This window comes from Neovison vison, chromosome 2 (assembly GCF_020171115.1).
Source record: "Neovison vison isolate M4711 chromosome 2, ASM_NN_V1, whole genome shotgun sequence".
NCBI lineage: Eukaryota > Metazoa > Chordata > Mammalia > Carnivora > Mustelidae > Neogale > Neogale vison.
In genome coordinates, this window is record NC_058092.1 from 182,562,605 (window position 1) to 182,574,875 (window position 12,271).

At 33.7% G+C, this 12,271-nt stretch overlaps 1 protein-coding gene across 3 annotated transcripts in view; it reads right to left on the reverse strand.

Moving 5' to 3' along the window:
* HERC4 (HECT and RLD domain containing E3 ubiquitin protein ligase 4) overlaps nucleotides 1-12,271 on the reverse strand; it is a 117,405-nt gene that overhangs the window by 78,130 nt on the left and 27,004 nt on the right. For all 3 annotated transcript variants that reach the window (XM_044239628.1, XM_044239627.1, XM_044239629.1), the window contains 3 exons: nucleotides 11,534-11,693; nucleotides 4,631-4,707; nucleotides 807-1,028 (listed from right to left, as the gene is read on the reverse strand). In XM_044239628.1, the coding sequence (XP_044095563.1) occupies nucleotides 807-1,028; nucleotides 4,631-4,707; nucleotides 11,534-11,693 (459 nt within the window). The remainder of the gene's footprint in view (nucleotides 1-806; nucleotides 1,029-4,630; nucleotides 4,708-11,533; nucleotides 11,694-12,271) is intronic.

A 12,271-nucleotide genomic window follows, 5' to 3' on the forward strand; every position in this document is an offset into this window, starting at 1 on the left:
ATCATTCTTTATATTCACTTCATGATAATTAAGCTCACAGGATTCTATTTAAATACTTGAAAATTATACTTTCTATTTTGTAGCAGAAAAGAAGTATGTCCTAATCTGACATTTTTCTCAATGCAGAACAAAATATTTTAAAATTCTGAGTATTATTTCTTTATCATTACCAGTTGTTACTAGACCAACAACTCACTTTTGTCTACTTAAGTCATGACAATTATGTTTAATTTTATGAAATTAGTTCCTGTATTTCAGATACTGGCATCTGAATTAATGTAGTTATGAAAAATCAGTTCCAAGATCCTGACTTGTTTCAAGTAATTATAATGCTTAAAATTCAAATTGTTTATTTTCAACTCTAGAACCAATGTTAAAAGTGAAACTTCAAAATAAAGTTTTAATGACTCAGATTATTTTAATAGTTCCTTGAAAAACTCAAATACATTAATGCTTTCATGTTACTTTCCACAATAATTTTACAACCTCTTTCCACCGATGGTGGCCAATAATGTGATTACCAACTGAAGTAATGTTTTTCACAATTTTCTTTTAATGAACATCCAGCAATAAAGATTTTTCCAGATATACTTTCTAGAGTTTATTTTGTGATAAAATGGTATTCATTGGCACTCCCACCATCCCTTCAAAATATTATTAAATGGAATTTTTAAATAAGCTTCTCATCCTCTTCTCCGTATCGGGGAAGACTTGGGTACATTTCTTTCTGACATTAAGAATCACCGATCCATCTCAAAAGATCATTTCTTTTAATGTACATTTATCTATAAATAATGAGAACCTACCATTTTCATCATTAAGACCTAGTTGACCAAATTTGTTGCGTCCCCATCCAAAAATAGCTCCAGAAAGGGTGAGTACAAAACTATGGGCTCCTCCTGCTGCAACTTGCATGAAAGGGATTCCAAGCAAAGACTTAATCAGCTGTGGCGAAGCTTGCTTTTTACAGTCAATGCCTAAACCCAACTGGCCATATTTATTTTGTCCCCAACTGAAGACTTCACTTGCTGTAAAAGAAAAAATTATAAAATTAACTATTTTCCTCACACATCCAAAAATTTCATTTGAAGATCATCAGTTACTTGGGGACATTCTTCTTCTCATCAAATGAAGTACATACTCACCTTTATTAAGTTTATTTCTTATCTGGAAACGTAATAGAAGAACATTCAAAGAAACATCAAGAACAACATTCTGCATTAGTACAGAATAAGTTTTACTCACTTTACTAATTAGTACAGAATAAGTTTGACTCACTTTACTAATGAATGGGTAAAGCACATAACTCATTTCCTTATGTTTCTTAAGATAGAACTATTCCTCAAGCCTCACTTTCATTCTGTGATTTATCTCAAAAGGCACTCAACCAGGCTCAAGACCTCAGTTATTATATATTGATCACATTCAAAATTTTATCACTAGACCAGACCTCTCTTATTAGCAATAATCCCATGTATCTAATTGTTTACCTGACCTCGACACTTGGATATTACAAAGGTACCTCCAGCTCAGTGTGTTTCAAACAATTTATGACCCCCAACTTTACCTCCCACTGGACCTATGCTCAGTGTTCTCCATCTCAATAAATGATTCTGTAACTGATTCAGTAGCACAAGCCATAAACATAAAGAGACATGCTTAAAGAACTCTTCTCTCTTCTCTTACCTTATACACAGACTGGTATCACTCTATTCTATATCAACACATAATATACAGTTTTCCTTCTAAAGAAAAATATGGCAAATAGATGCACTCTTCACCATTTCTGCTTGTCACTTTTGCTCCCTCAACTATCACCATATCTTGCAACTTTAGACATCTTTTTATTTTATTAAATGGCACTAATAACTGACACACTAATAATTGTTTTTAAAATTCATACTATAAAATAGTACACACTTAAGTTTCCCTCTAAAATTAGATGTTGGGTCCTCTCCCAAGAGACAACCACTCTTACCACTCTTACTGGTATGTACTTCCAAAAATATTTTATGCATATACTAGCAGACATCTGTATATAGAGAGATATTATTAAAATGCAGATTTGATAATGTGGCTCACCTGAAAAACAGATATCAGAGCCTTCCCACTGACATTGGGATAAGCACTTTTAACAAAGCCTGTTAATGTTCTACATTATGGAAACATAATGTTTCCAAGCTCATTTTATACCTGTCTCTTCCCTTACTCTAGTGATACTTGTCCTCCTTTACATTCTCCAATGTCCATTTCTCACACACTTGCAATTCCTTTTGTGCAGACTTTCCCCCCATCTTTGTCTAGTTCATTTCTACTCTTTCCCAGCAGCAAGCTTTCCCTGGTGGTCTCGTTTAAGTCCAGTCCCCCATTATATATTCCAAATATCCTAATTTTTTCTTTACAGTCCTTTTTCATATTATGCAATTATATTGTTATTTGTGTGAATATGACTATAACATAAGGGCTAGCAGCATACTGCTTACCACTATATATTATGTGAATGATGCCAAACAAGGCAAAAAAAATCCCTTTAAGTCCAGACAGAAAATTGCCCTCCTCATCAGTAAAACATCTGGGTTTAATCTGATCTTAGATCTACCTACCAAATATCAAAAGAAGAGCTGACAAAGTAACAACAAAGAATACAGGGATGCCAGCCTCCCCAGTGCCTACTGAAATTCAAATGCCTTAATAAGGCATTTAAGGCCTTTGTAAGTATCACTAGGTCTCCCACGCTCACAATACCTACATAAAACTACACGCTAACATTCAAATACACAAAATACTTTCCTAATTCTACGACTTTACTAGTACTATCACCTTAGCCAATCTTCAACACTTCCTCTAGTTATTTCTCAACATTTCTCTAACTCTGAATATACCTTATTCATCTTTCAAAACTGCATTAAATACCAAGTCCCTCTTTATTATTAATAATTTTATTGATTTGAATTACACTTTTTTCTTCATTCATGTAGCACTTCACTTTGACCTTGACCAAAACAGTATTTTTGTCTCAAACCAGTTATTTGTGTATCTGCCCCCCTCCCCTAGATGCTATAGGCCCTAAAATTATTCTATCATCTTACCTGTATTTCCCTACAGCTAGACCCTAGTGCTGTATTCACAGCAAGCCTAGACATTTAATGAATTAAATAATAGTAATAATGAAGCCACTGGAGGTTATTTTTTATTTATTTATTTGACACAGAGAGATCACAAGTAGGCAGAGCAGCAGGCAGAGGGAGAGGGAGAAGCAGGCTTCCTGCTGAGCAGAGAGCCCGATCCAGGGCTTGATCCCAGGACCCCTGGACCATGACTAAGCCGAAGGCAGACACTTAACCGGCTGAATCACCCAGGCGCCCCTGGAGCTTATTTTTTATTATTATTTTTTAAGATTTTATTTATTTATTTGATAGAGACAGCAAGAGAGGGAATACAAGCAGACAGAGTGGGAAAGGGAGAAGCAGGCTTCCCACTGAGCAGGGAAGCCCAAGCCGGGGCTCCATCCCAGGACTCTGGGATCATGACCTGAGCTGAAGGCAGCCGATTAACAACTGACCCACCCAGGCGCTCCTGGAGCTTATTTTTTATATGGTAAAAACCAACATAGTAACTAACCCATGCTACAATCCTCAGCAGGCAGGTGAAGAAGCTGAGTAAGAAACAAAAGAGGGCGCCTGGATGGTTCAGTGGGTTAAAGCCTCTGCCTTTGGCTCGGGTCATGATCCCAGGATTCTGGGATCGAACCCCACATTGGGCTCTCTGCTCCACGGGGAGCCTGCTTCCTCCTCTCTCTCTCTCTGCCTGCCTCTCTGCCTACTTGTGACCTCTCTCACTCTGTGTCAAATAAATAAATAAAATCTTTAAAAAAAAAAAAAAAAGAAACAAAAGCAAACAGGGGCACCTGGGTGGCTCAGATGGTTAAGTGTCTGCCTTCGATTCAAGTCATGATCTCCAGGTTCTGGGATCGAGCCCCATATCGGGCTCTCAGCTCAGCAGGGAGTCTGCTTCTCCCTCTCCCCTGCTTGTGCTCTTTGTCCCTCTGGCTCTCTCAAATGAATAAATAAAAATCTTAAAAAAACAAAAAAACCCAACAAACAAAACTAATAGGATGCTTAGACTTTTTTTTATTCATAAAAAGTCTGAGATCAAATGAGATCAGACAAGTTGTAACTTTCCCCCTATAGAACAATTACACACAAAAATCAATTCCACCTCTATATACTAGCAATAACTTCGAAATGGTTCAATAATAAAAACATCATTTCATATCTAGGGGAAAATCTAATAAAAGATGTATAAGGCCTCTCCACAGAAAACAACAAAATACTATTGAGAAAAATTAAATGGAGATTAAAATAGATGTAACATGTTCAAGAATTGAAAGAATCAATACTGTAAAGATTTTCCTAAAATTGATTTATAGAAACAACGTAATCCCAATCAAAATCTCAGTAGTCTGTGGGTCTGTGAAGACTGACAAGCTAATTCTAAAATGTATTTGGGTATGAAAAGGATCAAAAAGAACCAGGACAATCTTGAATTTCAAGAACAAAGTTAGAGGACTTTCTGTTCAAGTATCCAGTAATAAAACTGAAAAGGGTAAGAAAATAAAAATAATGCTTACCTTTAGAAAGTGCAAGTGAATGATAGTAACCGCAAGCAACCTGTACTACCTGGATATCTGATAAACTTTTAATATTTCTAGAAAATAAGAAAAGAAATCAAAATCAGTTAATTCCATTTAATAAACGGATCCTGAATATTTATTAATGCCATTTACTGACTACCTATTATGTGCAAATAGTTTCCTACTGACCTAGCAGTACATGCTTTTTTATATAAGCCCATTTTACCCAACTATTTATGCTAACATCAGTAAACAAAATTGAATGTGAAAAAAATTAAGAGGTGTAATGAGAAAGTACTCTGAAAAAAGAATTTAGGCAAACTATGTTCACACCTCAAGTATTCCTCACAGTGCTTTTATAATTCAGATATTTCCTTTTTCAAAAGAAACCTTCAGCTCAAAGTGTGAAACCTGGCAATATATTTGTAAAAAAAAATGTACATGATCTAATTTGTCTAAAATTGGTGTTTGGCCTAGTTTAATACATGTTCTCTATCTGGTTCCTTAAGAACCAATAAGGATTCTTATCATGTGGTACTACCAATTCACATTATGAAACCTATTCCTTCGAGCTCTCCTTTTCCTTTACATCTAAATCAGTGATATTAAACTTAATTATTCACTAGGGAAATTTAATCAATTCATATGTATTATGATCCCTGATATAGTCAGTCATATTTCTGCCACTTTGCATTTTTTTCCTTATATTTTTATAGTTTCTTCCCCCCCTTCTGATTTTTCCTTAACTGTAAAACAATTCTGAAAGCTAATTTTTAAAACATTACAAAAATCAAGTATCTTTCTGCATCAATCATCCCAGGTGTTTCTTATGCAGTTCCCCTTCTCCTGGTCATTTTGTTTTTCCTGAATGAGTGTTTTCAAGGTAAGAAGGGGGGAGGAAACATATGTTTCTTATTTCCCTTTACCTGATACTGCCACCTGACCTGATTCTGCCATATGAGAGTCCGGAGCAAGTTCTGACCAGAGTGTCGATACCCATGATTTTCGGGAGGCAGCTTCAGCAAATCAAATTTTGAGTAGGAGAAAGGAGAGTTACTCTAATTCCATATTGTCGTATTAAAAATATTTTTATTTAGTGGATTTATGTTCTTAACTACAAAACCTGAGAGTTGCACTGCTATAATTTCGTAGAATCCAACAAGTTAACAGGATCCAATGCACCTTCAGATTTTCAAATGTAGCAAAATGCCATTTTTTCTGTAATTAGCAAAATCAAACTCGAGCAATGCAAAAACGGGAATAAAAAAATACATGGATATATGCAACTTGAAGTTACTGAACATTCACTGTTACTGTTTATGCATATTAGGCACACGACACACTGACTACAGAATTATGTTAAATATTTTTTTAACTATATTAACTATTTTATTTAAAGATTTTATTTATTTATTTGACAGACAGAGATCACCAAGTAGGCAGAGAAGCAGGCAGAGAGAGAGGAGGAAGCAGGCTTCCCGCTGAGCCAAGAGCCCGATGCGGGGCTCAATCCCAGAACCTTGGGATCATGACCTGAGCCGAAGGCAGAGGCTTTAACCCACTGAGCCACCCAGGCGCCCCTATATTAACTATTTTTTAAAACTTGTTCCAGGTATCAAGTCCAAATAAGAGATTTCAAATACTAAACTCTCGTAGCACCTTACATTTTTTCCTTCATAGAATTTATCACTGTTAACTACTAGTGTACTCTGCTCAACAATAAGCTCTATAAATGCAAACTATGTGTCTTATATTCACAGGCTCCCCAGCACTTACCACAGTGCCTGGTAAAAAAATATGTAACAAATAGACTATTAAAGGATGAGTTTATAAAGTCTTTAAAGCTTTAATATTAAACTGTTCATAAAATCTGTCCCTAAAACTTCTAAATTTGCATAGCAATTTATACTTGGTGACTTCCACATTTCCAAAATTATCATAAGGCTTGGAATACAACATAAATACTAATTTCTTTAGCCATGTCTGCTACAGTGACAAAGAAATGTATTCTTCTATGGCATTACTGTTTTAAAAAAAAAAAATCTCCTTTCATCTCCATGTAAATTAATATACAGAACATTTGGGGAGATGAAGGAGGATATGTTTTTCTTCTTTCCTTTCCTTTTTTTTTTAGCTTTCAGGAATATAAAAAAGAAAAATACTGAACGGTAATAAGTTACCATATTAGTTCCCCATGTTCCATTTTTCTTAAAGGACAACAAATTAGAAAATTCTTAATGAAACAGAATTTTTTAAATTCATCAAAAATAATTCTCTAAGTAAAAAAGCTAATGTAAATATTTAATTATTCTCTAATTTTTTAAATGATTCAAATGCAGTCAAGAAGTAAAAATAAGCCAGAATAAATTTTGTAAATAAAAATACATACTTATGCATATACACAACATGAGGATTCCTAATTAATGAAAACTATGAAGAGAAAATCAGAATTCAGACATCTAGGGTCAACATTTTCTAACTGCTTATAAATCTGAAACAACTTTCTAAAGTTTAAAGTATGTCAAACATTTTAAATGGCTATGACATCATTAAATGAGTCACTGTAAAGAACTGAATCATTTCTTTACTGCATTTTGAAAGATGTTTGAAATTTGTAAGAAAACAGTATTAATACACTTGGAAATAAGATCTGTACTCCCCTCCGCTGGGAAGTCTGCCAAAATATATTGCTGAATATGTGTGCTACTGTACTGTTATACTTTACAATTTAACGTACAGGGGCATTAAAGGCATAAACTAGGCACTTACAGTTGTTTGTGAAGGTAAAATTCCAAAAACTGCTAACAAAGACTAGTAAAAAGTTTACCCTACATAATAAATTTCAGAACTAAAACATTAAATATTTTGTGAAATTCAAACCCAACAAGGCATTTACATTAAGTACAGCTTTTTGTATGTCAATTATACCTCAATAAAGTGGTTTTAAAATATATTTTACCAATTAAACATAATTAACAATTTTCTATTTCCCAGTGAAGCCACAACTTCCTTAGTGATCTAAAAAGTCTTAGCACCAACTCCTTTTAATTTTGAAAGATTTACGCTAACAATCTAGTCACTACCATTAAGAAATATTTTTTTAATCTAAAATTTTAATATATGTTCAAAATTGAGGAAGTCAAGAAAATAAATTTTACTTTTGACCAAGCTGACAAGTCAAACATAATTAGTTACTATAATCAAGAAATAGCTGTTCTCACAAGGATAATGTTATACCACCCTCTCATAGTTTTTATTGCATAGGTCCAAGAAACAGAATTTCTTAAAAAAAAAAACAAACTACAATTTTATTACCAATAACTGGTTATCTAAAGTTTGCATGGGAAAGTATGTATTTCCACTTAAAAGATTAACAAAGCAGTAACAGTTTCAAATATAACCTATTATTAATTTTACATTCTTCTCTCATTTTCAAGTGTTACTTAATTTCAATACCCTTATCTACTGGCATAAAAATGAATTTTGTTTTCCAGAAAAGTAAAGCCTAACGTGACTCTTCAGTTTTCTGATCATTCTTACAAAAACTATAAACACTAATTTTTTTTTTTTTTTTTAAGATTTATTTGAGAGAGAGAGCGAGCTTGAGAGGGGAGAAAGAGTTGAAGCAGACTCCCTGTGGAGCTGGAAGCCGGATGCAGGACTCGATCCCAGGACTCCAGGATCATGACCTGACCCAAAGGCAGTTGCTTAACTGACCAGGAGCCACCCAGGCGCCCATAAACACTAATTTTTAAAAAATCTATTTACATATAGTTGAGCTTCCTCCTGTCTTCTACATGGTTTATTCAAAATGAATGCAAAAATTTCAAAGCTGGCTCACATCTCTAAGCATATAGAAAAAGCCTTGCATCTAAAAATAGTTTGGGGGCGCCTTTGCCTTTGGTCCTAGGATCGAGCCCTGCACTGGGCTCTCTGCTCAGCAGGGAGCCTGCTCCCCGCACCCCGCCTGCTTCTCTGCCTACTTGTGATCTCTCCCTCTGTCAAATAAATAAAATCTTAAAAAATAAAATAAAATAAAATAAAAACAAAAATAGTTTGGTACTACAATTTAAAAAGAAAAAAATCACTGGCAGTGTTTCATAAAAATGTATTTCTATGTCGTATAACAATTTGATTTCAAACACACTTGTTTATGACAAAATGGAACTGTTCTTAAGAGTTAAGCTGTTTGGATAGAAGTTGTGTTGGGATGTCATAATGTCATGTTTTGGATGTACTCAATGGCTCAGCTGTTGTAGGGCTCTACTGGGGTCTCACTAATAAAAACACATTTAGAAAAACTCTAGCTAGAGGATATTTAGATTATGAATACTGAGGGTTTGTGAGGACTATCCCAGACTCTTAGGTCTTAGCTAATCTAAATAGCTCTCCAAAGACAGGGTAATCAGTGCCAGCCACAGTAGAAGAGACTTTAACCTTCAGGGGTAAAAACTGGGCAGCAGTCCTAGGGAAAAGATCCTCTTGCCCATCAATACTTGCTAGATGTATCTTTCCTTAGCAACGTGCTTTAGAACAGGGGACTTTTACTTTTGTGCTGGCAGGAAAAAATCAGTTCTCAGTTGGCTAAGCCATTTCTCCCTAGTATCAAGTCATATAAAGGTATACCTAAACTAAATTTGATTTTTATTACTATCACCTCTTGCTTGAAACAACAGTACGATTTATCTATCACTTGTTTGAAGTATGTTATTTATCCCATATGTTACTGCCTTGTGAAATCCCTTCAGTAAACCTGTGTTAAATAGAGGTCAGGCAAAGACAAACTCAGTCTCTGAGCATGATTTGCCCCAAACAAAATATACTGAAATACTAAATTGCCCTTTAACACATGAAAGTATCAGTAAAAACTATGTATATGTCATAACAAATCAGATCAGTCCACTGAAAACTGAGTAGGCTGAACAGGAGAAATGCCTTAACACAGAGTTTAAAAGTTAATACACATTTAGCAAATAAAAACCTTCCAAGTTTAAACCGAGTGACTCAAATAAGATCTCTTTTCAGGTCCCCATCCAGGTTTATGAAACAGCAAAGTCACAAATGCATAATTTATTAAAGGGCATTGTTCAAATAAACTGTCATATAGTAAAATTCTCTTATAGCTAACTTTCTTTCCATTTACTAAATATCTATGGGTTACTGACTGAAATCCCTTATACTAGAAGTATAAGGAGCAACAAAATGTCAGAAGTATAAGAGCAACAAAAATGTCAGTATGATTTTAGGAAATCAATGGAATAAATATAAAAGAAATTAGAAAGTTTTGACATAAATCATGGTTCTGAACTGGTGATTTAAAAATCTCATAGGAAGGTCCCTTCTCAATTGTAAAAACATAAAATTTTAAGAATTTTGTATTAAAAAATCCCATTCTACAACAGCTATTTGTGGGACGAAATAAAAGCAGTAGAAGATATGACAAATGTGAGGTCACTATGTTTCTATGAATGCTTTGTATTATTACCTACCAATAGCTATATGGTTGCAAATTACCATTTTCTGAAATAAATCAAAACTGAAATGACTAAAAAATTCAATTTACTTAGCTTAAGGAAAAAATATTTTCTCCCAAGAACACCATCATTAAGCGATACTAAAAGCATAATGGGAGTTGTGTTTGTTATTAAATTGTTATAAACAAAAGAAATTAAGGGGAAGAAATTTGGGGAGTTCTGTGGAATTTAATTATAAGATCAATCAAGGAAACATGTGAGTATGATATAGCCAGAAGTCCAACTAACAATTTTTACTAAAACAAATATAAAATGTTCAAGACCAAAAAGCCTTTTCATAAATTAAAACAAAGCAAATACTTAAACAAATACTTTTAAGTTCTCAATAAACATATACAAGGAAAGTCATAGGCTTACTAAAGGAACTAGCTAGCTACCCTTCCTAGTTTTAAAAAGACTCATTTCTAACAATAAGAGTTTCTGTTCTGAAATATTATTAGTTCCTGAGTTCCGTTTCCTTATCCCAGTAAGTTACATCCTATTTCTTAAGCCAAAACAAACATTCATCAATGTTAAGTTAAAAACAAAATATCTAAATGTGTGTAAAAATAATGCTACCTAGATTTATATCTAAAATTAGTTTAATACCTTTGTTTCTCTGGAGAGTTTTCTTTTGTCCCTATAACTATTACTAGGAAGAAAGAACAAGAGTTTAAGGAAGCAAGAATTTGTATAATTTAAAAAACAAAGCGTGAGTTACTGTATTATTTATGTATTTAAAACAAATTGGATACTTTTCTTTAAATCTGTATATTTTTTACCTAAACATGTTCACGCTCTTAAAATTTTCAGCATTAAAACAATGGTTATGCCCTATGTATATCTCTAAAACTATGCAGCATTGACTAGGCATTTATTTAATTTTGAAATAATTCTATGATGAATTAGTGAGGAACAAATTAAATTGTGGCCACTGCTTTTTAAAAAATTGGAAAGTGACTGAATTCTTTTTACATTAAGCATGTGGGACTTCTATATTCAATAAAAACAAAACAAGATAGAGAAATATACAACCAACCAATATTTAATAAATATTTTAACAGCTGGGGTACTCAAGATAGAACCAGTAGTTTAAATTAGCCTAAACCACTTAAAAATTTAAGTAATGAAATAGTTATAGTAAAGTATATATTCCCCATCCCATTTCTTTACAAACATAAACAATTTAGGGGAAAATACGTAATACATTAAAAAAGAGCACTCAGCCCATATTAAAGGCCAGAACCTACCTAGTAATTCCTTAAGAACTCAAAAGGGAGAAGTAATTAGATGTCAACTCTTACTTGCCCACAGTAAGCAGAATAATTTAGATAACAAATTTATTATAAAAGACTGTTAAAGACCTCTTTTTGGTCACCTTTGTTACCTGGGTACTCTGATACATTCCTCTGATCCTAGCAGGCCAAGCTGTCCATCAGAATCGAGACCCCACGCATACACCTGGCCCTTGTCATTTAGTGCTAATGTATGAGCTTCTCCACATGAAACAGCTACGATATTTTGGGCATCCAGGGCAACAACCTGCTCTACAGAAATCAAGAAGAGAGACATTATATTCTAGTTTTGAACTACCAATGAGAATAAAAGTCTTCATCTTGTACAAAGAAAAAAAAGCTTAAGAAAATGATAAAATACAGACTAAGTATAACAGTAGTTACTGTGAAAAATTCAACAAGTATGTGCCATATAAAATTCTCATTGTGGTAAATACGATATACATCCTAGGCCATAAGCAACTCGAAGTATTAAGCGACTTGAACATTTTGGGGAAGAAGTTAAAGGTTTATAAAGCTGCTCTGAGAAAGGCTCTTCACTCAAAGCCATAACCAGTAACAGAAGAATCCAGCTGAAAAGGGAATCATTTAAATATCCTGGGCCAAATTATTTAACAATGAAATAACTGACATATACTACTATGGAGTGATTCTGAAATTAATGAAATAATCTGAATTAGCAACTTCTGATAGAAAAGCAAATTCTTTACAGATCTCATAAATAAAGCATCTACTAGATACGCTGAGGGAACTGAAAGGCAATGTAACCATAACAAACAGGTTTTAGTTTATGAACTGCCATTTTAACATGAAAGAAATAAAAACCCCAC